Here is a 27,490-nt window from a genome sequence, read left to right on the forward strand (position 1 = left end):
AAAGTAAGAGACAACAGTTTTGTTATACATATTTTGACAAAAAAAAAATGACGTACCTTGGTTGGAATGTACTTAAAAAAAAAGAATATGAGTCACTTATGGTTGGACATAGCATAATTTTTCCGTAACATACCAAATTTTTTAAGATTTAAAAAATTGAATATGAATAAGAATAATCAGGTTAAGAATTTAAATTATAAAACTAATAGTAGAAGAAATTAAGAAATATTTACCTTATATAAGTATGTGTTTAATTTAGATAAATTAATTTTGATATACTGTAAAAAAATATTACTACTACTCCCTTCGTCCAATAAATATGAAACATTTGCTTTTCGGTATAAAATTTTATGAAGTGTTGTTTTGTGAGTTAAAGAAGAGAGAGTAAAGTAATCGAGAGAGACAAGTAGAGATAATGATATTTCTATTTTAGGAAACGTTTTTAAAAAGGAAAACGTTTCATTTTTAATGGGACATCCGACTGCCCCACTTTCTTCCGTTCTCTCTTCTCAGTCTCCTCATCATCTCACGCTGCCTGGATCGGCCGCTGCCTACATGTGTATGGATCTTTTATTATATCCTGCTTTGGATGAGTCCTTCCATGCTGATAGTTTACTCTATTTTGTATGCCATCTTTTAATATAAGATCATCGATGTGCACTTTGGGTATGGATTAGTACAATTTAATATATCACTTTTTACTTATGTTATAGTTGAATCTATTTGATTCTTATTTCATTGTTTAAGAAAATTAGTCTGAGGAAACCCAGATCATAGATCTAATCTTACGTAACATAGCTTTGTTAACAACTCGATTCGGATAGGCATAACTGTTGATATGAATTTTATCTGAAAATTGGGCATTTATATCTCGAATTTTCTTCAGACAATGAAAAGGTCATTATGAAGTCTTGAATATATTAGAGTAAATTAGCCAAAACAATAGTTCAGAATTGTATTAGAGCACTAGGCACTAGCAACGGTGACCTATCTCCGAAGCCCATCTCATAGTTTATCTCCATTTTCTCCTGCCACGTCAGCAAACCCATCTCAGAGCCCATCTCAAAGCCCATCTTATTTCCAAATTAGCAATATTTTTATATTTTATTTTTAATTGTTAGTTTGAAATAAAATGATATAAAATAACAAGAAAAATAAATTAAAGACAACTCAATAAAAAACAAATTTCATTAAAAAGAAAATATCCTACATTTATAAAAAAAACCCAAAAAAAAAAATAAACTAAAAATATTGATAAAAACATTAAAAATATTGTGACTAGAGAAAAGTAAAATGTAGAGTGAGATGAGTTAAAATGGGATAAAATGTGATTAATTGGTGGAGAATGGAATATATTTAGAGGATAAAAAATGAATTAAAAAAAAAATTCGGCCTAGCCGATCGATCGGCTAAGGCGTGGAGGCCGAAAAGAGTGGCCATCGGCTCCCTCTCCACAATGGGAGCTGGTGGGCCGATGGGGGGCTGATCGATCGGCTCCCATTGCTACTGCTCTTATTGATTTTTTTAATACTTCCTCTGTCCATATTGCTCTTCATTTTAGGTCAAAAATTTGAGATTGATTTTCAGTTTAATTAAATAAATAATTTTAGTGTAACGAGAGATTAATTAATAAGAAAACACAGCTATGATGAGATTTCTCATAGCCGGATCTTTCTTTGCTCGGATGCCATGAAGAAAGAATTGGGAGAAGGTTTTGTGTATTTTCTTGTGTATCTTTACAATGAATTACAAGTTTATATATAGGCTCCAATATTACACATATGGTAAACCTAAATCACAGATATCTCTATTCTAATTTAGGTAGAATATCAATCTAGGATCAATCTATAATCAATCCTTTGATTTATGATTTCTTTCCAACCGTTGGGAACTCCAGAGAGGAAAACATGTACAGGTGCAACTGATGCTCCTATTTCCCACTTTCAGCTCAACTCTTTCATATCATCCAGCTCAACCAATTCAATTTCTTCAAGAGCAGATAACCACTGTGGCCAACATGAACACAAGTATTGTGTTATTGCAAAACCTCAACCCAGAAAACATTTGCGCAAAATACTTGCATAAAAACTTGATCAGCTTTAGAAAGTACTGAAGGAACAAGAGAGGTTTGGATCGTCCGACTTCACTGATTCCCACAATTCTGGGTTCAACAGTATCTTATATTGTCGGGACACAGGAAAATCAACAGGAATTTTCTTCATCAATCTTGGGCACTTTTTTATGAAGATACATGCAATGGAGTTGCAAATGATGGTTGTTCCCTTGCATAGGCTCTTCAGTTTCGGAAGCTCATCCAAATCCAACATAAATAATTTGGGGAGGGTGAGGTGACGTCTTCCTTCATCATCGAACATATCCTCTATTTCTCCACACTTTCTCAAAGTAATCCATTCAAGGTTGGGAACTCCTGATAGGAGTATCCCCACCTTCCTCAGTCTTGGCAGCTCATATAATACTAAGGATTTTAATTTAGGGAGGGTGAGGGAACTTGTTCCTTCATCTTCGAATATCTCTTCTATTTCTTCACACTTTCTGATATGAATATATTCAATGCTGGGAACTCCTGATAGCGGTGTCCTCATCTTGTTACACTCTATAATGGTTAGCTTTGTCAGAGAAGAAAACACAGGTTGTGCCAATGCAGCTGATGGTCCTATTTCCCCCTTTTCGATCAGCCCCTTCATAGCATCCAACTCAACCAAATCAATATTTTCAAGAGCAGATATTTGAGATGATAATCCTGTCTCACTCCTCCAAATGTACTGTATTCCTCCACATCTTTCAATTCTCAACATCTTCAATCCATCCACAAAGAAAATGCTCTGACCCTCACACTTACTAATTGTTAGATCCATAATTCCCTCTGCTAATACTCTCTCATCTTCAAGGTTGCATTCAGACAGGATCAACTCTTTATCATAACATACTCCTCTTCCTGCATTCAAATAGAAACTTGCATGATACGATCCCACTCGTATTGTGTAGCAAGTGTCATGCACCCGACTTTTCCAACTTGTTATAAAAGAATTAAATTCTTTCACATTTTTCACTCTTCCACTAAACTCCTCTAGCAGTTGCAGATTCTCAATTTCTTCAATCACTACTTGTATTTGGAGAGGTAATTCTAAGTGTTGAAGATTCCCAAGTTTAAGAAACAATCCTCTCGGAAGCATCTTCAATTCAGGCGCATCCAATGCAAGGAATTTGAGATTGAATAATTCCCCAACTCCATGAGGGACTTCCTTGATGGCTGTTTTAGAGAGGTTTAACTCCCTGAGTCCTGTCATCTCTCCCAAGTATGGCACATTTTCTAGCTTATAACACGACTGAAGGAGCAATGCCTTGAGGCTCTTCATGGCACAGACTGAGTTTGGAAGCATCATTATGCTAGTGTAGCACAAATCAAGAGTGCATAATCCTTGCATTTTAGAAAAGAAAGAATCTGAGATAAACTCCAAGCAATCATTATTGCATAAAAGCAATGTTGAGAGCTTAGGACAATCGGGAGATATTCCTTCTTCAATTCTCCTTATGCCAGTTTTCACTAAGGACACCTTCTCCAGATCCTTTACCCATTCTGAATCTTTGGGAATTTCCATCAAAGACAAATCACCGGCTCTTACCATATATTTCCCCTCACATATCTTCAATGCCATACTTCTTACAAGATCATGCATCTTCACACATTCAGTAGAACCACCAAAGTCATTGGGAACAACACAACTTTCCAATAAGCATACATTCACTAATTTATCCAACATGGAATGTCCTTGCTCAATTTGCGCTCTCCTTGTCTTTCTTTCATCCACCAACCCTCCTGAAATGAACTCTTTAACCAAACGATCTTGCGTTATTTCTTTATCTTCAGGATATAACGCGCAAAGCAGGAAACAGTGTTGCAATGTATTGAACTCATTACCCTGGCTATGGTGATTCCTTTTCAATTGATCAAAACTATATTTCAATACTTTATAAACATCACCTTCTCCCATGCCATCATTCCCTGAGACACGTTCTCTTAGTTCTGCATAAGCATTTCTCCATGTATGAATGGCTCTTTTGCCCCTCATGCTTGCAGCCACTGTAACAATTGCTAGGGGCAGATCACCACACAATTTTGCCACAGATCTGGCAATTTCTTTTGCCGAAGAATCAAGTTCTTTATCATTTCTTAGCGTTTCATTGAACAATTCCCATGCCTCATGATGATGTAGTTTTTTCACTTGAATCACTTTTTGGCAACAAATGCGACGACACACTTCTAAGGAGCGAGTGGTTATAATCAGCCTCCAACACTCAACAGAAACGGGACATCCAACCTTTAAAAGATCAATATTTTCCCACACATCATCTAATATTAGCACTGAATTCTTCATCTGAGACAAAGTTGTATGGAGTCTCGCCGCCCTTAATTCTTCATTATCCTCACCCCAAAAGTCCAAACCTATGAAACGAGCAATTTTATCTTGTAGAGTCGTAACACTAAATTCTTGAGAGACTGTAACCCAAATCACACGTCCCTGAGAGTGTTGGAGGAGTCGATTGTGAATGTGCTTTGCCAGTGTTGTTTTGCCCACACCACCCATACCATAAACACCAATGCTCGACACTTGCCCACTCTCCAAAAGTTTCAAAATCGTTTCGAAATTTTCATTAAAAGCATCACCAACCATCCCCTTTGTCAACAATTTATCTCCCCTACTTACACAAACATCAAGGACAAGTTCACCAAAATTCCGACTTTGCTCAACAAGTGTGTCAACCTCTTCAATTAGTTTAGCTGGTAACCCTCCATCCATCAATCTCATAATGAATCCTTCGGATTCCACTTGAGTCCCCAATTCAACAACTTGCTTTTCAATGGACTTGACATCTTCCAACCATTCCTCAACTTCACGTTTCCTTTTCTTTCGACCATAAAGCTCTGAGTTCTTGATTTCCTCCTCAACATCAGATGCCTTAGCACACAATGACTTCAACTTCTTCTGCAGAGCTTTTAGAATGAGCTCAAAGTCCTTAATACTTTTCGCATTATTTTGTGCATTATCCGCCGTTTGTTCCACTACCTTTGACAAAAATGACTCCCCCACCTTCATCAAAATCGACTCTAAAATCCGGTTTAACATCTTCACCACTTTGCTATTCCCAGAGAAAACAATGAATATTTGATGAGAAGAATAGCCACAATCTAGTTTTCTAGCGATCATGTATCTAGTGTGAAAATGAATTTGCGAGTAACGAACAAAGTATAAATGCAATATATGTTGAATATGTGAAGATGATGCTAAGCGCTAGCAATCTACAAGCAAGATGTTAGAGTGGAGTCTAATACATATGATTGTTCAAAATTTCCTTCATTTCACATGTACGAAATTACAGTTTTCATTTCCTGCGGTAATATACACAAGATTTTGTATAAAAGCTGAGATGTAAACTATTGTTACCTGAGAGATGTGAAAAGCTTAGCAGAGATTGAATAGATTTGTAGATCAAGACAGATCTCAGAATCTGTCTTGCAGTTTTACGATTGTCCAATAGATATCGCCTTTTTACCTCCTTCTACCTCTCAGGCGTTGCGCCTCGCGATTTTCGAAGAATATCGCCTCTTTTTCTTTTTGAACTTCTTCTTCTCCTCATTAGACTCAGACATCATAATGTTTGGATTTTGCTTCGACATTATCGCTTTTTGGGTTTTTCTTTTGTCCATATTGATTCATTTATAGTTTGACGATCGATTCGATTGATTCGCACCAGTTTATTGATTGATTGGGGGGATTTGTATATTATCGTATCATATCATGGATGATGGACAGCTTGTTTTTATTGCATGGCATTTTTTTTATAAGGAATTGTGTTAAATAAATTAAAAATGAAATAGGAAAAGGTATAAAGTATTAGATAGATCCAGGCAATTGCTAAACAGAAAATAATTCAACTCTAGAAAAGAATAAGACTAAACTTAGTTGGAATCGAGGAAATGGTAGTTCTTATAACAATTTTGATTAATCTTTTAGCTTATACTCCCTATGTCTTCTGATAAGAGTCTTAATTAATTTCGATTTCGATACGAATTTTAGGAAATGTAAAATAAATTGGTTGAATAAGTTAATTGAATCTCATTTATACATATTAGTTTTATAATGAATGTAATAGGTTAGTGTAATATTGGGCCTACTTACCATTTATGATAAAAGTGAAATAAGACTCTTAACGGGGACAGAGTGAGTGGTTTTTACTTTTTAAATTTTTTTGATAAATTTGTGATATTAGCTCAATTGTATTTTATATCATTTAATTGAAAGTTTTAGTTGTGAAAAATATATTTCATAAAAGATATAAAAGATCAAATTCTACGTGAAGTAATCAGAGGCAGACGCTGATTTATATTGTTGGGTCCAAACTATTGTTGTATATGGTGATATTGTTAGCCTCAAAATAATTGAAAAATATATTTATTTTAAAACAAAAATATGTAAAATTAAGTTTATATGATATGAAAATATATAATGTGTATATTTAGGGGCGGACGCAGAAATAATTATATACGGGCTGAAAATTCTAAATTTCATTTTGATATATATATTTTAGTAATTTAGATAACTTATAGGGACTTTTCCATTATAATTTACACTAAACTTGATTAAATTTTTAAAAAAAGTAATTAAAAAAAAGTAAAGAATATATATATTTCATTGAGGGCTTAAGCCCCTCCTTGTTCGACTTTGGGTCCGCCCATGTGTGTATTTATTGGGCTAATGTATTGTTCTTAATTCTTTAGAATATAAAAAATCATGTCTTTATGATCTTGTAGTCAAAATATTTCCACATTGAATTACTAATGCAAAATATATACTCCCACAAACTAATTAATTATCAACAGCTATGAAAATATAAATAGATAAACAAAGTAGGAGTAACTGTTAAGCTAAAAAGGAAAAAGAGAGAAAGCCCGCCAGCTCCAGGACCTTCGTCCATCCGCTCAAGAGGTGGGCTTCACAACCATCTTGGCTACATTGTAATATGTATTGCGTTCCAAGGATCCCCATGTCTCCACATAGGTCCGCCACTGGAAGTAAGAGTACTTAATTGTCGCTGTTACTCTTACAATGAAAAGAGTTTTCCTTGAAGGTCATTTTGCTATTTATATCAACCCTTACTATCAGGAAAATCTTCAAGGCTAAACCAAAGTTGATATTTACAAGAAAAGAATGAGATTTTGAAGATTGAATGATCTGGTACATGTGTGATCAGTTAAAATAAAAATGGCTGATTTGTCATTAATTTTTTGTTTTAGTGGTTTTTGTTGAATAAAGTCACTTATTTAGGAATGGTTTCATTTGTTCCATATGAATCGTCCATTCGTCCTACAGCAAATCTACGGTGCAGGAGAGTGATATTGAGTGGGCATCAATGATGGACAAATCACAAATCCACTAGTTATCAATTGCCAACTCTTTGTTGATCATGCTCTTGTTGAGAAAATCGGGCAAATTTTCTCTCAAATAGTGAAATGAACCGATTCAGTAATTTTAGAGTTAACCCAATGGGGTCTACCTCGATAAAATTACTTCCCCAAATAAATTCTCTGGAAAGACTGGTGGGGACACTGTCCTCTCTTAATTACCAGACTCCAAACATAATTTATCAGTCGGTGTACAAAACACTACTACAAAACCCGCAAATAATATTGAATACTACTTGGGTACTACTTTTGAGCCGAGACACATTGTTTTTGAGGTAAAGAAGATCACATATGCCACACTATACCCTCTTTACTCTTTACCCGCAGGAAACGGTGCAAAATTACCTCGGCATCTAGGAATGCCAGGAGCCGGAAATGCCACTTGGGTACTCTTTTTCCCCTTAGAGGGTTTTTCCCACTAGATTTTATCTCTAAGGGGTTTTAATGAGGCCCCCCTCAAACCTTCCGAGGGACTGCAGTGGACTCTTATTCACATGATTCCGAACCGGTTGGTATGATGGATCTTGGTTGAATGCCTTTTCTTGCCGACGGACACGAGTCTTGGAATTACCCGATGTTTGTAATCGTTTCTCTAGAATCTCAGAACTTTTGTATCGGACTTTCGAGCATGACATCACCCCCCTCAGCCAACAAGCCTAGGCTAGTTGGTTTGTATCCCTCGGGAATGCCCGTGTATTGCTTGTACTTTACTTTCTTCGTTTAATTCCATTCTTTGAAACACCAAAAAGAAAAAAATAATATTGAATACAATATCACAGTAGAAAAGCAAACCCATAAATAAATGCAAAACAAAATAAATATTAAAAAAAAAAAACACACTCGAAACTTTGATAACAAAGTTCGGCCAAATTACCTACACCTCTTAGCACCCTCTGCAGAGCCCGATTATATTAAACGGAGAAGAGAAACAAATGTTTGAAGATGATTTGCAAAGTGAGGGGGTGAGCTCGTTTTATAGGCAGCACCCACCCCAAACTTCCTACTCCCCATCGATGTGGGATTAAAAACTTTGACAAAAGTCAAATATTGTAGGTCAATATTTAACAGCTATTCCTATGTGTCATGGTGGCAACGATCATGATACAGACTCTGCGCAAGGACATTGCAAGCTATGATCAACTGGCAAGCAAAGACGAATCTTATGAAGAAACGGGGTGAAAGCTGGTCCATGGCGATGTTCTCAGACCACCTTTGAATTTGGAAGTAGTGTCTGTGCAGGATCCGGACTTCAGATGATTGGGACAACACTGGCAACAAGGATCTTTGCGTTGCTAGGCTTCCTCTCCCACCCCATTGCAACCATGGGCTGCTCATGACTGCCATGGTTTTGCTATGGCTTCTCATGATGGGCTTCTTTGGTGGCTACTCCTCTGCCCGTCTCCGCAGAATGTTCAAGACCACAGAGTGGGAGAGGACTGCCTTGAAAACAGCGTATTTGATTTAAATATATGATAGGGACAAGGTGGTTGATTTTCAGTGGAATGGAAGGCACACACACTGCAGGTAATATGAGAAGTTTACTTGCTTTTGATGCCCTGAATCCGATTTGCATTTTCATCAGTAATTCACATGAAAACTCCTACTTAGCTTCGAATGCTTCAACTGTTATGAAATACTACTATTAACATTGATGACGCAATTCATCCACGGTAGTTTCCTGCTACTTTTGTGTTGTATTCGATCTAATAAAGATGTCTCCAACTCCAACTCCAACTCCAACGCCTTCGCCTTCGCCTTCGCCTTCGCCTTCGTGCTCCCCCAATTTCTAGATAGGACTCCAGGAAATAAGAGAGCCTCTTCTAATTATAGAGAAAGCACGAATTCGTTCAATTCCCAAAATTACACTATTCATCACAAAATGTTTCATCACTGTAACAAATTTTTTGCATGAATAATAATTCTTCCGTCTCACTACAATTGATTTATTTCTTTTGGGTACGAGATTTATTAAGACCATCTCCAATAGTTTTGCAGAACCAAAAATATAGTAATAGAAAAATAGCTCCAATAGTGCAAAATCAATTCCATTATTGTTTTTTTCTTTTTTTAATAAATCTATCTTTAAATTTACACTAAAACTATACCAAAAATATTTTTTAGATTTTAATTTATTGTATTCAAGACCAAATTATTTTATATTAATTTATTAAAATAGAAAAAGGGAAAGAAGAGAAATTAAAATGTAGAGAACAGAAAAACTTACATGAAAAGCGTAGCGGCCTGGAGAAGAAGAAGAAAAGAAGATATGAAATAATAACCTAGTTTAATTCTATTAGTATTTGGTTAGTTATTAACTAGAGGGCTGGCTCATATTAGGTTATTAGTACACATTTTTAGTTAAATTAATATTAGTCATACTCGTACTACTACACGCATAATTGAAGAAAAGCTAAATTAATACTCCCTCATAATACTACATCTACATAAATATTATTCACAACACTACACGTACATAATTTTTAATATTAAGGATTGTTTATTTTAATTTAAAAATTGACAGAATCATTTATTTTGAACTGCTAATATTATGTTTAATACCTAATATATTGTATTATTTAATCTGATTTAAGTTATTGATAGTATATTGGTGTTATGTGTAATTTAGATAAAATATATTGAAAAGTATAAAAAGAAAGTAAGTGGAGAATATTCTTTTGGGTTTGAGTTTAGTGTAAATGGTTGGTCTAAAATCAGTATTTAGTGTGATATTTACATTAAAATGAGTTTGAGTTTGATGAAATAGTTGGAGATACTCCGAGGAGAGAAAAAAAAAAAGTAAAATAGTAGATATAATAAGTGTTATTTTATACTACAAATGGAAATCGAACACTTATACTGGAAAAAAAAAAAAGGAAAATCAATCAATTATAGTTGGATAAAAGGAGTGCAAAAGGTTTCATTCGCATTTCATTTTAATACATTTTGTCAATTTTATCTAGACAGTGTCATCTTTTTGCTTACATATGGTAAAACAATGCATCAACATATTTTAAGTCAGCACAAAAAATTTCATCATTATTATGGTTAAAAAAAATCCATGGTTGTTTCATTTTGTACAATATCGTAGGTAAAAAATTAAAGGCGTCTTGATAAATTGAATCACAAAGTAAACTTTTTGTAGCTTTTATACAAACATCAAACTTTTGTACTTGTGAACAATTGGAAATATTTTGCATGAATGGTCACCCCTCAACTTGCGTATGTTAAAAGCTTTGTTTGATGATAGTAATTGTTAAATTTCTAATATCTTGTCCCACCACATCGGCTTGGTGATGATCCTATCTTTTCTATATAAGTATGGATAACCCTCTCCCTTATGAGGCCTTTTAAGGGGTGAGTGGTCCATTTCTAATATGGTATCAGAGCAGGGTCCAAGTCGATGATGGTTTATCTCTTAATCTCTTCTCTTGCCTACCCACGTGATGGAAGTCCAATGTGTCATTCCGGCCCACATGTGAGGGGGCGTGTTAAATTTCTAATATCTTGTCCCACATCGGCTTGGTGATGATCCTATCTCTTCTATATAGATAACCTTCCCCCTTATGAGGCTGATCCTATCTCTTCTATATAAGTATGAATAATCCTCCCACTTATGAGCCCTTTTAAGGGGTGAGTGACCCATTTTTAATAGTAATACTTTTTATTTCTCTGTTAGGAGAGCATAAAAGTGTTAGGCGGGCCAGACAATTTTGTTTTATTACAAACCAAACGTAGGATATGGCGCTCTAGAATTAGTTAAATGCCCTTATATGGCAATCCAAACGGACCCTTATTGTGTATCATCTGAACATGTGGAAATATGGATATGGATGTGCTGACGCATAAGGAAAGGGAATGTATAGTGTTATTACAAAACATGAACAAAGCATTATTAAATAAAAAATCTATCAGATACGGAAAATAGAGAGAGGTTGGGATTGTCTGACTTCAATGATTCCCACAATTCTGGGTTCACCGCTATCTGACATCGTCGAGGCACAGCCGCATCCACAACCACAGGAAGTTTGCTTATCAATCTTGGGCACTTTTTTATGAAGATAGCTTCAACGGAGTTGCAAATGATGGGTGCTGTTCCCATGCATAGGCTCTTCAGTTTTGGAAGCTCTTCCAACTTCAACTTTTTTAATTTGGGGAGGGTGAGGGAACCTGTTCCTTCATCTTCGAATATCTCTTCTATTTCTTCACACTCTCTTATACCGATATCTTTAAGGTTGGGTGCACTTGATAGTATCCCCACCTTCCTCAGTCTTGGCAGCACAGATAACCTTATGATTTTTAATCTAGGGAGAGTGAGGGAACTTGTTTCGAATATCTCTTCTATCTCTTCACACCCGCTGATATGAATAGCTTCAAGGTTGGGAACTCCTGATAGTAGTATCCCCACCTTCCTCAGTCTTGGCAGCTCATCTAACTTTATGTCTTTTAATTTTGGGTGGTTGAGGGAACTTGTTCCTTCATCTTCGAATATCTCTTCTATTTCTTCACACTTGCTGATATGAATAGATCTGAGGTTGGGAACTCCTGATAGTGGTATCTTTACCCTGTTACATTTTCTAATTACTAGCGATGTCAGAGACGAAAACACAGGTTGTGCAAGTGCAGCTGATGCTCCTATTTCCCCCTTTTCGATCAACCCCTTCATAGCATCCAATTCATACAGTTTAATTTCTTCAAGAGCAGACATTTGAGATGATAATCCTGCCTCACTCCAAATGTACTCTATTCCTTCACATCTTTGAATTCTCAATCTCTTCAATCCTTCCACAAAGTATATGCCCAGACCCTCACATTGCTGCACAATTCCCTCTGCTAATACTCTCTCATCTTCAAGGTTGCACTCCAACAAGAACAACTCTTTAGTATGACATATTCCTTCTCTTTTATTGAATATATAGCCGCCATACGATCCCACTCTTATTGTGTAGCAAGTGTCACGCACCCGACTTCCCCAACTTGTAATCAAACACTTCAAATCTTTCACATTTTCCACTCTTCCAATAAACTCCTCTAGCAGTTTCAGATTCTTAATTTCTTCAACTTCTACTTCTATATGCAATGGTAATTCCAAGTGCTGAAGATTCCCAAGTTTAAGAAACAATCCTCTTGGAAGCATCTTCAACTTACGCACATTCATTGCGAGGAATTTGAGATTGAATAATTCCCCAACACCTTGAGGGACTTCCTTGATCGCTGCATTCGACAGGTTTAACTCCCTGAGTTCTTTCATCTCTCCCAAGTTTGGAACATCTTCTAGCTTACGACACGACTCAAGGAGCAATGCCTTGAGGCTCTTCATGGCACAGATTGAGTTTGGCAGCATTGTTATGTTAGTCAAGCTCAAATCAAGAACGCATAGTCCTTGCATTTTAGAAAAGAACGAATCTGGAATAAACACCAAATACACATCATCCCGTAAAAGCAATGTAGAGAGCTTAGGACAATCGGGAGATATTCCATCTTCAATTCTCGTTATGCCACTTTTCATAAAGGACACCTTCTCCAGATCCTTTGCCCATTCTGCTTCTTTGGGAATTTCCTTCAAAGACCAATCACCTGCTCTTACCATATATTTCCCCTCACATATCTTCAATGCCATACTTCTTACAAGATCATGCATCTTCACGCCTTCCATAAGACCAAACACACCTTGAACAACACACCTTTTCAATAAGCACACATTCACTAATTTATCCAATATGGAATGTCCTTTCTGAACTTGTGCTCTTCTTGTCTTTCTTTCATTCAACAACCCTCCTGAAATGAACTCTCTAACCAAACGGTCTCTCGTTATTTCTTCATCTTCAGGATACAACACGCAATGCAGGAAACAATGTTGTAACGTATTGAAATCATTTCTCTGACTTTGATGATTCCTATTCAACCGATCAAAACTATATTTCAATACCTTATAAACATTACCGTCACCCATGCCACCATTCCCCGAGACACGCTCTCTTAGTTCTACATAAGCATCTTCCCATGTATGAATAGCTGTCTCGCCCCTCATGCTTCCAGCTACTGTAACAATTGCTAGGGGCAGACCAGCACACAATTTTGCCACAGATCTGGCAATCTCTTCTACCGAAAAATCAAGTTCTCTCTCATTTCTTAGAGTTTCCTTAAACAATTCCCATGCCTCATGAAGATGTAGATTTTTCACTTCAATCAGTTTTTGGCAACAAACTTGACGACACACTTCTGAGGAGCGAGTAGTTATAATAAGCCTACAACACTCAACAGAATTGGGACATCCAACCGTTGATAGATCAATATTTTCCCACACATCATCTAATATCAGCACTGAATTCTTCATCCGAGACAAAGTTGTATTGAGTCTTGCCGCCCTTAATTCTTCATTATCCTCACCCCCAAAGTCCAAACCTATGAATCGAGCTATTTTATCTTGTAAAGTTGTAACACTAAATTCTTGGGAGACTGTAACCCAAATCACACGTCCCTGAGAGTGTTGGAGGAGTCGATTGTTAATGTGCTTTGCCAGTGTTGTTTTTCCCACACCGCCCATACCATAAACACCAATGCTCGACACTTTCCCACTCTCCAAATGTTTCAAAATCATTTCCAAATTTTCATTAAAAGCTTCACCAACCATCCCATTTGTCAACAACTGATCTCCCCTACTTCCACAAACATCAACTGCAAGTTCACCAAAATTCCGACTTTGCTCGACAAGCGTATCAACCTCCTCAATTAGTTTAGCTGGTACTCCTCCTTCCTTCAATCTCAAAGTAAATCCTTCCAATTCCACTCGAGTCCTCAACTCAACAACTTTCTTTTCAATGGACCTGACTTGTTCCAACCACTCCTCAACCTCACGCTTCCTTTTCTTTCGACCAGAAAGCTCTGAGTTCTTGATTTGCTCCTCAACATCAGATGCCTTAGCACACAATGACTTTGACTTTTTCTCCAGAGCTTTTAGATTGAGCTCAAAGTCCTTTATACTTTTCACAGAGTTGTGTGCATCACCCGATATTATTTCCCCCACCTTTGACATAATCGGCTCAAAAAACCAGCTTGCCATTTTCACCACTTTGCTCTCCCAGAGAAAACATAAACAAAAACAATCATTTGATGAGAAAAAAAAAAGCTAAGTACAATCTTACTTTTCCAGCGATCGTCTATGTAGTCCGAAAATGAATTTGCAAGTAATGAACAAAGTATAAATCCAATATATGTTGACTATTTATGTGAATATGATGCAAAGCGCTAGCAATCTACAAGCAAGATGTTAGAGTTGACGATGATTATGTAAGAATATTATATTCTTATGTGACCTATGTGTGCACTAGTTTAATATAAACGATCAAGTTTATACTATTAAATGCTAAGGATTCTAGTAGTATATATTAAAGACGATAACGTGTTGGATCATTTTACATGTACAAGAAATTTAAACATACATTTCTCGAAGCCGTGTGGTAATATTAGCAAGATGTTGTAAAATTCTAAACAAACAAATAAAAGCAGAGATGTAAATTAGTAGTGTCAGAATAGTTACCAGAGACAAAGTGAAGGGCTGAGCTGAGACTGAATAGATTTGTAGATCTAAAAGGAGAGAAGAATCACAAGATGTAAATATTTTCCTGCAACAAGGCAGGAGCAAAAGATGGTTACTCAGTCTCGTTACTCATTTCGTTTTTATAATAAAATAATGATATATTTATTTTTTATTAGTACTTTATTATTTCATCCTACTTTCAGATGGTTGTGTGCATTATTTCGTCCTACTTTCAAAGTGGGCTTGAAAAACCAGCTTTAACATTTTCACCACTTTGCTCTTCCAAAGAAAACATAAACAAAAAAAACAACAATTATTTGAGGAGAAAAATAGCTGCAATCTCACTTTTCATGCGATTATCTATTCAGCGAAAAATGAATTTGCAAGTAATGAAGAGAGTAAAATTACAATATATGTTGAATATGTGAACATAATATTGTTGGGTTAGGGCTCCCAACTAAGAAAAAAAATCCATATATTATTAGCCCATTTATTTATTTAAATAAGTCAGTGGAGAACTTATAAATATCTACCAAGAGTGTAGGAGCCGCCAATATTGAGAGAAAAAAGAGAAAAAACGCGTAGATGGAAAGAAGGGGAAGAGAGTGTTCTACGAGTTTCTGCACTGTGGAGTCTCGGGTTTTGTCTTGATCGGAGGTTCCAAATGTTGTCCGATCGACTTGACATTTTAACTGGTGGTAGAAGACTCGTGGTTCTTCATTCTGACCGAAGAAAATTGAATTTGAACGCTTAGATCTTCACTTATAAATTTCTGAACGTGACTGCAGTTTCTTTAGATGTTTATTTCATCTAGTTTGAAGTTTTATTGATTATCTAATGCCTTCGTTGTGTTGTTATGGATTAGATATCATTGTAAATTTCTTGGTTGTATTCTCTCCTTGGTGATAGTGGATTTGGTAGACCGGTGGGTCTCGTGGTTTTTATCTCTTCACATTGAAGAGAGTTTTCCACGTAAAATCTTGGTGTTGATATTTTCTGTTATCACTTCTCATTATCATATTATTGATTTGTCCACATCGTGTTATTATATTGTGCTCCTATTATATATTCTTGCAATTGGGGAGGTTTGTTTATCTGTTGTGTCTCAGAATTAGGTCATTCCTCCCAACAAATACTAAGCGCTAGCAATCTACAACCAAGATGTTAGAGTTGAGTCTAATACAGATTATTATTCAAAATTTCCTTCATTTTATAAGTACAAGAAATTAAAACTTCCATTTTCCAAAGGCTTGTGGTAATATTAAATACAACACAAATAAAAGCATAGATGAGAATTAGTATGTGAATTGTCACCTGAGTGATGTGAAAGGCTGAGTTTAGGTTGAATAGATTTGTAGACCTACATAGAGAGAATCACAACATGTAAATACGAGTGAAGGATTATTGATTCACAAGATGTAATTGAGTATGAGAATTGTTACCTTAGAGATGTAAAAGGTTAACTTGAAATAGAATAGATTTGTAGATCTACCAAGATGTTAACCGAGAAAGTCACTTAGTCACACACTCACACTACTTCTACTTATAAATGATTTACTCTAAAGTGAGAGAAATGTGAGTAATAATAAATAAAGTAGAAGAAGGAAAGAGAGAAAGAAGAAAAATTGAATAAAATATAAAAGACAGTTTTTATTTTTAAAATGAGATTTAACTTTTGTAGATATACAAAAATGCAAAATAATGTATTTTTCATGGTCGGAAGAGTACTTTTTTAAACACAAACAATATATTTATTCTTTTTATATAGTATTTTTTTTCTTATTTTATCATCTCGTTAACTTTATTTTCTGTGCATTTAACTCGTTAAACCTTTGTTTTTTTTTTTAAATTCGCGTACTCTCACTTATAATGGATGGAGGAAGAATAGTTTTAGAATTAGATTTTTTTATATCACTCATTGCACATTATTTTTCTTAAACTAATGTCCGATATAAATATCACTTAAATTCGTGTCCGAAAGAAACATTATTCTTGTTGCATAGAATTGCTACCTCAGAGATGTTTAACCGTTAAAAGTAGATTGAATAGATTTGTTAATATAGAAAGAGAGAATCTCAATATGTATATAGATATGATTGTGCAGAAAGGAAGAAGCCAGAGAGATTGAGAGACTAATCAGGCAAGAAGTTGACTTGACTTGACTCTATTCAGACAGGCAAAAAGTCGCATTTGGTGTGGGCACGGGATTTATTTTTGGTAATTTCTTTTTCACTATTGAAGTGGACTTCATTCTCCATCAACATATTCCAATAACTTTCCTGTATATCTCTCGCATATTTTATCAATCAATTATGCATTAAAACTCATGTCTTCCCAAATATTTTTTTTATGGAACGGAAGAAGTATAAATATTTTATCTTAATTTTTATATTGATATAAAAAATTTAAAGTTTGCACAAATCATATAAAAAAAATTATACACACTTCATCTGATATTTTCCGTTCTTTACTTATCTAATGTACAAAAAGTGTGATTATTATTTTATATTCGTACAAAAGTATATCATTATCTTACATTGGCATAAAAATTTCATTATTATTTCATGTTTTGTAAACTATGTTAGTAAAGTGTAAATGGCATCCCAACACATATTCCTATGACAGAGTATATTACATTCGAATGTGGAAGAGGGGCTGAAATCCATCTCTCAAAAATTCCATGCCTTATGTTTGTATTTGATTTTCCACTATCAACAGCAAATTTGAAAGCATTAGTTTAATTTTACTAGTCAGTCACCCCTCGATTAAAAAAGTGTAGCTATCATCACCTTTGGTGCCATTTTTTAAGAGTGCAATTGTGCTCGCTACTATGATATAGTGCTCATTAGGGTACCGAGTGCAAGCACCAATTGTGCTAATATAATGGTACTACTCGCTATAAGCGTAACTCGAATATTCTTAAATTTGAATTGAGGGTTTTTCATATCATTCACAACTGAGAATTGAATGATTTTTTTCTTATAATTCACAACTATAAGTATTCTTAATTATGAGTTGGTACATTTTTTTTATATATTATGATTCACTATTCCGAATACACTTATTGTAAATTATGTGATCAACGTAAAAAATATTTGTCTTCCGATACAAAAATGATTCACCCTCACTACTAAAACGGCAAAGGATTTTTTCTATTTGGATATTAATTTGTGGTCCAAAATATACCACATACACATGATACAACATCATCATTAAAGTGGTCCGAAAAAAGAACGTAGTAGGCAATTCATAATTGTGTCCTCAACTTTTATATCTTTTCTTTGAACCTAAGTTTTGGCCATTTTTTAAATCATTTCTACATAAATAATTGTATCTTTAATTTTATGTGTTTATAAGATGAATTTGTTGTAGTGTATGTTCCAATTTAAATTGTGTTGATTCTTTTATATATTCAAACATTCATAGAAGATATACAAATTAATCAACACCAAGTTATAATTCGAGGATTTATGTGGAAAATATGATAACTTGGCGTAGTCTGGCCGTCAATTTTGAAAATATAAGTATAGAACCCTATTTTACACTTTAGCTACTACTCCCTCCGTCCCAAGGAAGATGACCCCTTCCTTGGGCGGCACGGGATTTTATGTAGTTATATTTTGTATGGTAAAAGAAGAGAATAAAGTAAGAGAGAGGGAATAAAGTAGAGATAAAGATGTTTTTATTTTAAGTAATGAGTCATCTTGATTGGGACAAACCAAAAAGAAAAGTGGGTCATCTTCAATGGGACGGAGGGAGTATTTTATAAGGAAATAAAGCTTATTCACAGATCACAATATAGCCATAACCTAGTTATTAATTAGGCTTATTTTGACAACATTCGCAAAATCACAACCACTCCTTGCCTGGTATGCAAATTATTCTCTTTTTTCATATATTCATCATTAAACATAAATTATTGTGCAGGATCATCATAGTTTACTGTTATCGCTTTCCAATTTAAATTGAAGTACTGTAGTCTCGGTCCTGCCATAAACGACTTTTTTTTTTTAACACGAGATTTATTAAAATGATGTTTTAAAAGTAAAGCGGCCAGAAAATAAAGTAAGAGAGAGTATTTTTGTTATATTTTGTTAAAAAATAAATGATTCGATCCTAAAAGGTACACGAGTCGCTTCTGGTGAAATGGATCACTACAAAAAAAGAGGTGTTTCCCGAGCACCAAAGTGGTCGGAAAAAAGGGAAATTTGCTCGGCATTTCCCACTTTACCGAGCACTTCGCGAGTACTATAGGTGCTCGGTATTCCCTTCGTCGGTATTTTTATGCGAGCGCTTCTTGGTGCTCGGCTAACTGGTCAACTAACAGCAGTGGCGAGCACCTATGAGTGCTCGCATTTTTGAGATCAGTGGCGAGCACATTGGTCCATCGAGCAGGTTGGCAAGCACCTATGGGTGCTCGGAATGAAGCAAGCACTTATGGGGTGCTCGGCACTTTCGAGAGATTGAGCACGAAAGCAGCGAGCATTGACCTACTTCGAGCAGGTACTCGAGCACATACATATGCTCGTAATGCAGCAAGCACCTAGTGGTGCTCGGTTTATTCGAGTGAACTAGGCGTCCACTTCGAGCAGGTAAGCGAGCACGGCCATGTGCTCGGGAAACTGTTTTTTCTGAAAAAATATATATTTTCTACAATTTTAATTATTTAAAAAAATTATTAATAATTAAATAATAAACAAAGCTTAAATAACAATAAAAAGATATGATTGTCTAACAAAATTATATAAAGATAACATTCTCTTACAAAATTACACTAAAGTACACATTTTTCATTAGTCCCATTTTTTCATTAAAAAGACGCATCGTTCGATCTTCCATTGTTGCTCCCTCCTAGCAGCTTCCTCTCCCATTTCGGCACAATAGACAAATATACAAACATCTGCAGAAACATATAAAATAAGTTCAAGTATCAAATTTTCGATTATCAGCCATCTTCCACCAGTGAATACCATGACTGAGTTGTCACTTGTATATGATTTCTTATGTTGACAGTTCTAATAGATGTTTTACTCTTAAACAAGTTCTTTTTGCTTTAGAGGTTGTGAGTTTCTCCTTCCCAGATACTGGTAAGAATCTCTATCTTGGTAAGTATTTAGTCTTAAAAGTTTTCGGATAGGATTAGGCTCTATAAATATAAGGCATCCAGGCATGACTATCTTGATTTTTATATTTTATTATCTAATTATGTCCATGTTTTATTTACTATTCTACATAGATCTTAAGAAAAACGGAAGAGATAACTAGTTATCTTCAACTAATGAGGAATAACTTCATTTATAGTTCAATTTAGTTTCTAAAATGTTCAGATGAGTCATGACAAACTCAGGCATTTTGTTTCATCCTAGTAGGTTGTGTTATATTATGTACTCATCCAGCATCAAACTTAACCTGAAGCACAAATGGTTTTCTTGCACAAAAAATGAAATACTGTAAAATAGATGTATATACAACTAGATTGCTACATATAGGAACAAATCTATCACACAAGTAAGATCTTTGCTATGATTTTGAACAATTAATCATGTCTCAAGTTAAATGCCTAAACCTATTAAAACCTAAACGCATGATATATACAATGTTGGAATAAATAATTAAACTTGATTTTGTAGTAGAATTATCTAGATATTAGTAGGTATTAAAATATCTAGATATTTTTAGAGAATTCTCTAGATTATAGATATTTTGTAGAATTCTCTAGAATTAGGATGTGTTAAAATATTTAGATATTTTAGTAGAATTTCCTAGAATGTTAGGAAAATATCTAGATTTTTATGGAGAAAAAATCTAGATATAAAATATTACAGAGAATTCTAGAATATGAAGTGAATCTCTATAAATAGGGGAGAGTTGTAACATTTTGTATAAGTTGAGAAGTTGAAGTTTGAGAAATAAAGTGTTCTTGGTTTTCCCACATCACCTTCTCCTAAACCATTTCCTACATATTCCACCCATCCTCCTCTCAAATATTTCCTCCAAACTAAATTTCTCCTCCAACATATATCCTATATATTTTCCAACATACAATTCAATCACAATAATGCCTCAATAATCAGATTATTTAAAAGCTCATCAATCAAGAACCATAGTCAACAATCCAAACCTCAATAGAATCGGATAGCACAATAGAAATCAATGATACCTCACCGCTTCCAATCAAATTTTGAAAAATCAAAACAGCAATTACATAACCTCACCGATCTCGGCTCGATGATCTTCTCCAAATGCTTAAACGTGTTGAACAGTGCGACACTCGGTTGCAGATTCTAAACCAAATGTAATGCCTAAACGCCACCAAATCAGTCGAATCTCGCCGCCGAGAGCTGTTTAATAACAAAGTGAGATGAAGAGTCAGAGAGAGAAGGGAGGTTTAGGTTTGGTCTTTAGAGAAGCGGTGAAATTTTGAGAGAAATGATTTGCGCTGAAATTAGCTGGTATTTCGCCATGTTTGAAATTGTTAATGACTCTTGTAAATCTCAAATTGTGAGTGCGAATTAATATAAATTTTTGTAATCCCGAGCAAAGGATCTGTGCTCGGACAATTCCAAGCACATAAAGGGTGCTCGTTACAATAAAATAAAATAAAATGAACATATTGCGTGAGTTTTTTTTAAAATCCCGAGTAAAGGATCCGTGCTTGCAATATTCCAATCACAACTAAAGTGCTCGCTACAATTAATAAAAATAAAATGAATATCTTGCAATAGATTTATGAATATCCAAGCACATCTAAAGGTGCTCGCTAGTCGTCCGAGCACATATGATGGTGCTCGCTTATCTGCATAAATAAAAGTAATTTACTTAACTAATATTCCGAGCAAATATGATGGTGGATCCTCACACCATAAATGTGTATGAAAATATTAATAAAATTTATTTTGAACATATAATATCAATATTTTCAAGCAATGTCGAGCACCATACGAGCTCGGGAAATATAAAAATAAATAAATTATAATTATTCAACAACAACAAGAATTAAAAACATGTCAATATTACCTATCAATATATTGAAGCCATGCAATATTTCGAAAATTTTGCACATGGACCCTTCACCGTAAACGTGCTTGGGAAATTCCGAGTACCTTACATGTGCTCGGGAAATATAAATTTTTTTTTATAATTATTCAACAACAACATGAATTTAAAGCATGTCAATATTACCTATCAATATTTTGAAGCAATACAATATTTCGAAAATTTTGCACATGGATACTTCACCATAAATGTGTATGAAAATATTTTAGTAAAATTTATTTAAAACTTATAACATCAATATTTTTAAGCAATTCCGAGCACTACATATGTACTCGGGATATTCCGAGTAAGGATATTTGCTCGGGAAATATAAAAAAAAAAATTATAATTATTCGACAACAAGAATTTAAAACATGTCAATATTACCTATCAATATTTTGAAGCCATGGTATATTTCGAAAATTTTGCACATGGATCCTTCAACGTAAATGTGCATGAAAATATTAGTAAAATTTATTTTAAACTTATAATATCAATATTTTTAAGCAGCGTCGAGCACTATATATGTGCTCGGGAAATATAATTTTTTTTTATAATTATTCAACAACAACAAGAATTTAAAACATGTCAATATTACCTATCAATATTTTGAAGCAATACAATATTTTAAAAATTTTGCACATGGATACTTCACCATAAATTTGTATGAAAATATTAGTAAAATTTATTTTAAACTTATAATATCAATATTTTTAAGCAATATCGAGCACCATGTATGTGCTCGGGAAATTCCGAGTACCTTATATGTAACATCCCGATTTCCCGAACCCTAATTTTAGAGCCCTAGAATTTATTTTGATGACGTGGAGACGTGAATTAATTTATGAATGCATTTATTGCATGAGATGCTATGGCCGAGTCGAGTCTAGGGTTTGCATTGGAAGTTTGAAAAGTCAAACTTGTTGATTATATGATGTGGCATGCGATTTATTAATTTATAAGGTGAATTATTTGTTTAAGGGTGAGTGAGAATATTAGAGAAAATTTCCATAAATACTTGCCACCCAATTCTTGTGATTTTCGACCCCCTTGGCCTTTTGGAGGAGGAATTCTAATTTTCCGGATTTAATTTAATTCTTGGGATATTTATCCAAATTAAATCCAAAACCCAATTATTCCATATTTTTATGGAGAAAAATCGAGCCCCCTTGTGTCTTGGTGATTTTCGAAAATCACCTATTGTAGGAAGGAAAGAATTATTTTATTTTAGTTAATCCCTTATTTGATTTCCTTCCATACCTAGAATTTAAATATTCTACCAAATCCTTCCATACCTCAAGAGATCTTGCCTTATCTTATTTTAGTTAATATTCAAAATATATTCTTTATGGGAGAACCCCAAAATAAACACCTACTACCCTATCTACTTGGAGGATTTTATTTTATTTTGCTCCGTGATATTTTATTCTACTCCGTAAAATATTCAAAACGAAATCTTAGCTAATTAAGAGCCTAATTTTCGAAAATCATGGGATTTTGCCCTAGAGTCTATTTTTGTAAATTCTTCTTCCCTACTCCACAATATTTATTTATTTAATTGTGGAGAATAAGATCTTACCAAATAAATAAAATCTTTAGGTAAATTTTTGGCTCCTTATTTATTTACCTAAAGATTTTATTTAACTCTATAAATAAGGAGCCAAAAACCTAACCCTAGCCATCACATAATTTTCGCCCCCTCTCATCTCTCCACTCTCTCTCAATTTTCTTCTACTTTTCTCCAATAATCCTTCATCCTTTGTGAAGAAATAGAGTTTGAACCTCAAGATTTTTGAAGAACCAAGTCTTTACTTCGTTTCTACCGTTCGTTTTTCTCAAAAAGGTATTCTTATATTAATCTTCTTTTGCTACTCGATTCCTCTTCCTTCTAACCGATTAATCGGTATTCTTGAACCCTCACGCATCTTGTTTGAGTGAGCGTGGGATAAAAGGGATATGAAAATATGTATGCATGTGGTGTGGGCGTGTGTGTGGCGTGTGCGTGGTGTGTGTGTGTGTGTGCGTGTCGTGTGTGTGTTGTGTTGTGTGGTGTGTGCTTAGATGGCTAAATACTCTAGTGTAACATATGTTGATGTTAGATCTAGAATAGAGATGTGAATGGAAGTCATATGATGAACATGATCTTTCATTGGTAATATTAAGATAAATCGATGGAAAAAGGGAAAGCGTTGAGACATGCATGAGTTAGGAGTATGTATTGAATCTGATTTGTGATATGTGCCTATGTGATTAAAAAGGTGAAAACCTCAGTTGCGAAGCCGGATAACAAAGGAAAGAACATACTTGAAACCTAAGCAGTCGAGGTGGACTTTACTCTTAAACTCTTTTATGTGCAAATATATGAATGTGGAGAAATAAGGGTGGTTTAACTGTTATGCCATGCCTATGTCTGTTTTGTTGTGATATTGTGCGCCTGATGCCCAGTTTGAGAGTTCGCTCCAGTAGGCTATAGGGCTATGGATATGTTTAACGAATTCGGGTCTGAGTATGGGCCGCAAACCCTACCAGGCTGTGTACACGAGGGGATCGGGAGCCGTCCTTGCTAGCCGGCCGGTCTCGTGGGCGAAAAGTGTGGCCACACTTTCGTCGCACCATGGAAAGATTGTGATTGTGGAATTTGATGAGAAAAGTGGGGAGTTATTTTGACTGGCCAGTCTATGGAAAATATATTTTGTGATACTCGTGATATTCTCTTATAACTGCTTAAAACTCGAGTTCACTTGGTAAGGGTGGCATAACTTATAAAATGTTTTGGCAATGAGCTCACTGAGTATTTCAAAATACTCAGCCCTGCATGTGTTTTCCTTATGTGCAGGTTGAACGATGACGAGCGGTGGCGGGTGTTGAGCATGATAATTAATTAAGATGGTTGTTTTGAACTTCAAGCGTAGTTGTGTCTTCATACATAGCTATTCTTTCTCTTGATCGCTTTCCGCTGAGTTTTTGATACACTTATGTTTATTTTGAATATTTTGCACTCTCCTTTCGGTTTAGAGGCCTTAGACTATCTTGTGGTTTTTATCTTGGAGACTATGTCTTACTCTTGAGATTCTTGAACGTCATTTATTATACCTTCATTTTTCTTATTCAAGTTTCTAGGTGAAGTTGTTTTAAATGCTCTGATAGTTCTTTCTAATCTTTTGGTCAACACTCTTTAAATGAAACCCTAGCCTTTGTTCATTTCTTTGAGTCTGCTTTGGTAGCAGCCGCCGCATTTATTGTACCCTAGGAGGGCGGGCTGTTACATTATATGTGCTCGGGATATTCCGAGCGCACATGATGGTGTTCGCTAGTCTTCCGAGCAAATATGATGGTGCTCGCTTATCTGCAAAATTAAAAGTAATTTATTTAATTAATATTCTAAAATGATAAATTTTATATGATTAAGGTTTGAGTAATTTCATTAGATAGTTCTAATGAAATTATGTTGAAAATATATGTGTTCTCTCAAATCTATATAAGTAAAATGGAAAATGTATTATTTATTTTTGGAAATACCGAGCACGGTGTTAGTGCTCGCCATTCATAAATAAAAGTAATTTATTTAATTAATATTCTAAAATGATACTAGAATAATATAATGGAGGTATGAGTAATTTAATTAGATAGGTCTAAACAATATGTTTATGATGTATTTTGTTTTGAATATATATGTGCTTGCTCAAAATTGATATAAATAAAATGAAATGTATTTTTTTTAATATTCTAAAATGATAGAATAATATGATTGATGGTTTGAGTAACTTCATTGAATAGTATTGCATGAGTAATTTTTAGTATGCAGAGCACATAAGTGGTGATCGCTAATCACATTTTTAATGCTCCATATAAGCGAATTACCACATAAAAATTTCATAAGACCAAGATTGGGGGATATTATTGAATAAATTTATTTTGTATGCCGAGCACATAAGTGGGTTGTTGCTATATTCCGAGCACATATACAGTGCTCGCTAATAGCGAACTATATTAAAATTCATAAGGCATAGATCGAGACATTGATGAATAGTAGTTTTTCTTTCATATGCCGAGCACATTTCTGGTGGTCGTTATTTTCCGAGCACTTGTTTGGTGCTCGCAGCTATTGGTGAAATAAAATTTACAAGGCCGAGCTCTTTCGGTGCGCTATAGTTCCATAATTAAATTCCCAAGCCGAGCACGTTGACTGTGCTCATGATGCTCGGGAGCTAACGTTGCAATTGTTGATATTTCCGAGCACCGTTTCCGTTTGTTATGCTCGCTATTTCCCGAGCACATTTAGATGTGCTCGGTATGTTTAGTCGGTAAACAACGATTTTTTTGTAGTGGATGGATTATGAAAATTCTTAAAATTGATTTATATATCAATTTTAAAATTTTCGATAAACTATTAAATTTTTGATTTATTTTGATTTTGCAATCATTTAACATTTTGGTAATAACATAGTATAATACTCATAGTATAAATTATAAGAGAAATGATATGCTATACTCCTTATGTGATCATCATCGGTTGGCATTAGGTTCGTTTAATGCACATTTAGTATTTTTTTTTTGTTTATACATTTAATTTAATTCTAATACATTAAAAATTGTTATTAAATATTTTATAATTTTCATAAAAATTAAAGTGCTGTTTAAAATCAATGGAAAAGAGAAGTTTGTATTTATATAATTGAGATAGCTAGCAGCGGCCTTCTGCTATATACGGTTGTGCGGTGAAGACTTCACATAGTAATGGAGAGCCTTCTTGAATGGTGGCTCCTGATTACTTTATTCCGGAAATGAGCTGATATTCTCCATATATATTCAGCTTATTTTATAATTTATTATTGTAGTTGTTATGATTTGAGTTACTTTCTATAATAGTTAGGACCTTGAGTCATCTTCCTCGGAGTACTAATTACGGGAGCCTCACTTAATGAAAAAGTTTCCTAAAATATAAAATAGTGTATAATTTAAAAGAACAAACTAAAAAGAAAATAATTGATAGGGAGTATTTTTAAGGGACGGGGACTATGTATTTCAAAAAAAAAAAAATTAATTTCATCAAGCCACAATACTTTCTGGGGTTCCACCTAGGTTCAATTTATGTAGGAAAAATTGTATTTTGGTGATGCAGGGAAAGTTGCACAATAATATATTTAACTTATGATAGTGGTATTCCCTCCTTCCTCAGCCTTAGCAGCTCATATAACAATAAGGTGTTCAATTTAGTGACGTTGAGGGAGCTTGTTCCTTCTTCTTCAAATATCTCTACGATTTTTTCACACTTGCTGATTTGAATAACTTCAGTGTTGGCCAATGTTTTCAACCGACAAGATTTAATTTACTTGAAACACTAAATTGGACCTTACATTTCCTCTTCTTGTTAAAAATTATACGTAATATTTTATTTCCTTAATGAGATTATGGGCTAACAATTTTAGTAAAAA

General features: G+C 34.5%; 2 protein-coding genes and 2 long non-coding RNA genes across 7 annotated transcripts; 1 reads left to right on the top strand and 3 right to left on the bottom strand.

The window, feature by feature from the left end:
* Nucleotides 1–2,099: 2,099 nt before the first annotated feature.
* On the bottom strand, nt 2,100–5,180 carry LOC125208474 (putative disease resistance protein At4g27220). Its single transcript, XM_089060889.1, has one exon. It carries the CDS (start codon nt 5,145–5,147, stop codon nt 2,100–2,102), a length of 3,048 nt encoding a protein of 1,015 aa, XP_088917015.1. The 5' UTR covers nt 5,148–5,180.
* Nucleotides 5,181–7,572: 2,392 nt separating this feature from the next.
* Nucleotides 7,573–8,401, bottom strand: LOC148923008 (uncharacterized). The gene is made up of 2 exons (XR_016132357.1): nt 8,358–8,401; nt 7,573–8,214 (listed from the first exon to the last, which is right to left on the bottom strand). It is a non-coding gene; the product is annotated as an uncharacterized LOC148923008 (long non-coding RNA).
* Nucleotides 8,402–11,289: 2,888 nt separating this feature from the next.
* LOC125200032 (putative disease resistance protein At1g12290) lies at nt 11,290–16,559 on the bottom strand. Of its 4 annotated transcripts, none has more exons than XM_089059972.1 (4): nt 16,463–16,559; nt 16,335–16,380; nt 15,021–15,105; nt 11,290–14,551 (listed from the first exon to the last, which is right to left on the bottom strand). In XM_089059972.1, the coding sequence occupies exon 4, from the start codon at nt 14,541–14,543 to the stop codon at nt 11,376–11,378; it is 3,168 nt and encodes a 1,055-aa protein (XP_088916098.1). In that variant the 5' UTR covers nt 14,544–14,551; nt 15,021–15,105; nt 16,335–16,380; nt 16,463–16,559; the 3' UTR covers nt 11,290–11,375. The 4 variants fall into 4 exon arrangements, with proteins under 4 accessions (XP_088916098.1, XP_088916097.1, XP_088916099.1 ...); XM_089059971.1 differs by having other exon boundaries at nt 11,290–14,558; XM_089059973.1 differs by having other exon boundaries at nt 15,021–15,067; nt 16,463–16,549.
* Nucleotides 16,560–19,823: 3,264 nt separating this feature from the next.
* On the top strand, nt 19,824–25,162 carry LOC148923009 (uncharacterized). Its single transcript, XR_016132323.1, has 2 exons — nt 19,824–20,107; nt 24,892–25,162. It is a non-coding gene; the product is annotated as an uncharacterized LOC148923009 (long non-coding RNA).
* The last annotated feature ends 2,328 nt before the right edge of the window (nt 25,163–27,490 follow it).

The sequence above is a fragment of the Salvia hispanica genome, chromosome 6, assembly GCF_029641045.1.
Source record: "Salvia hispanica isolate PSC_SH4W2 chromosome 6, Shi_PSC_v1, whole genome shotgun sequence".
NCBI classification, from domain to species: Eukaryota; Viridiplantae; Streptophyta; class Magnoliopsida; order Lamiales; family Lamiaceae; genus Salvia; species Salvia hispanica.

Coding starts and splice junctions, on each gene's coding strand:
- LOC125208474 (XM_089060889.1), bottom strand. CDS start 5,147: ATGTTAAACCGGATTTTAGAGTCGATTTTGATGAAGGTGGGGGAGTCA.
- LOC125200032 (XM_089059972.1), bottom strand. CDS start 14,543: ATGGCAAGCTGGTTTTTTGAGCCGATTATGTCAAAGGTGGGGGAAATA.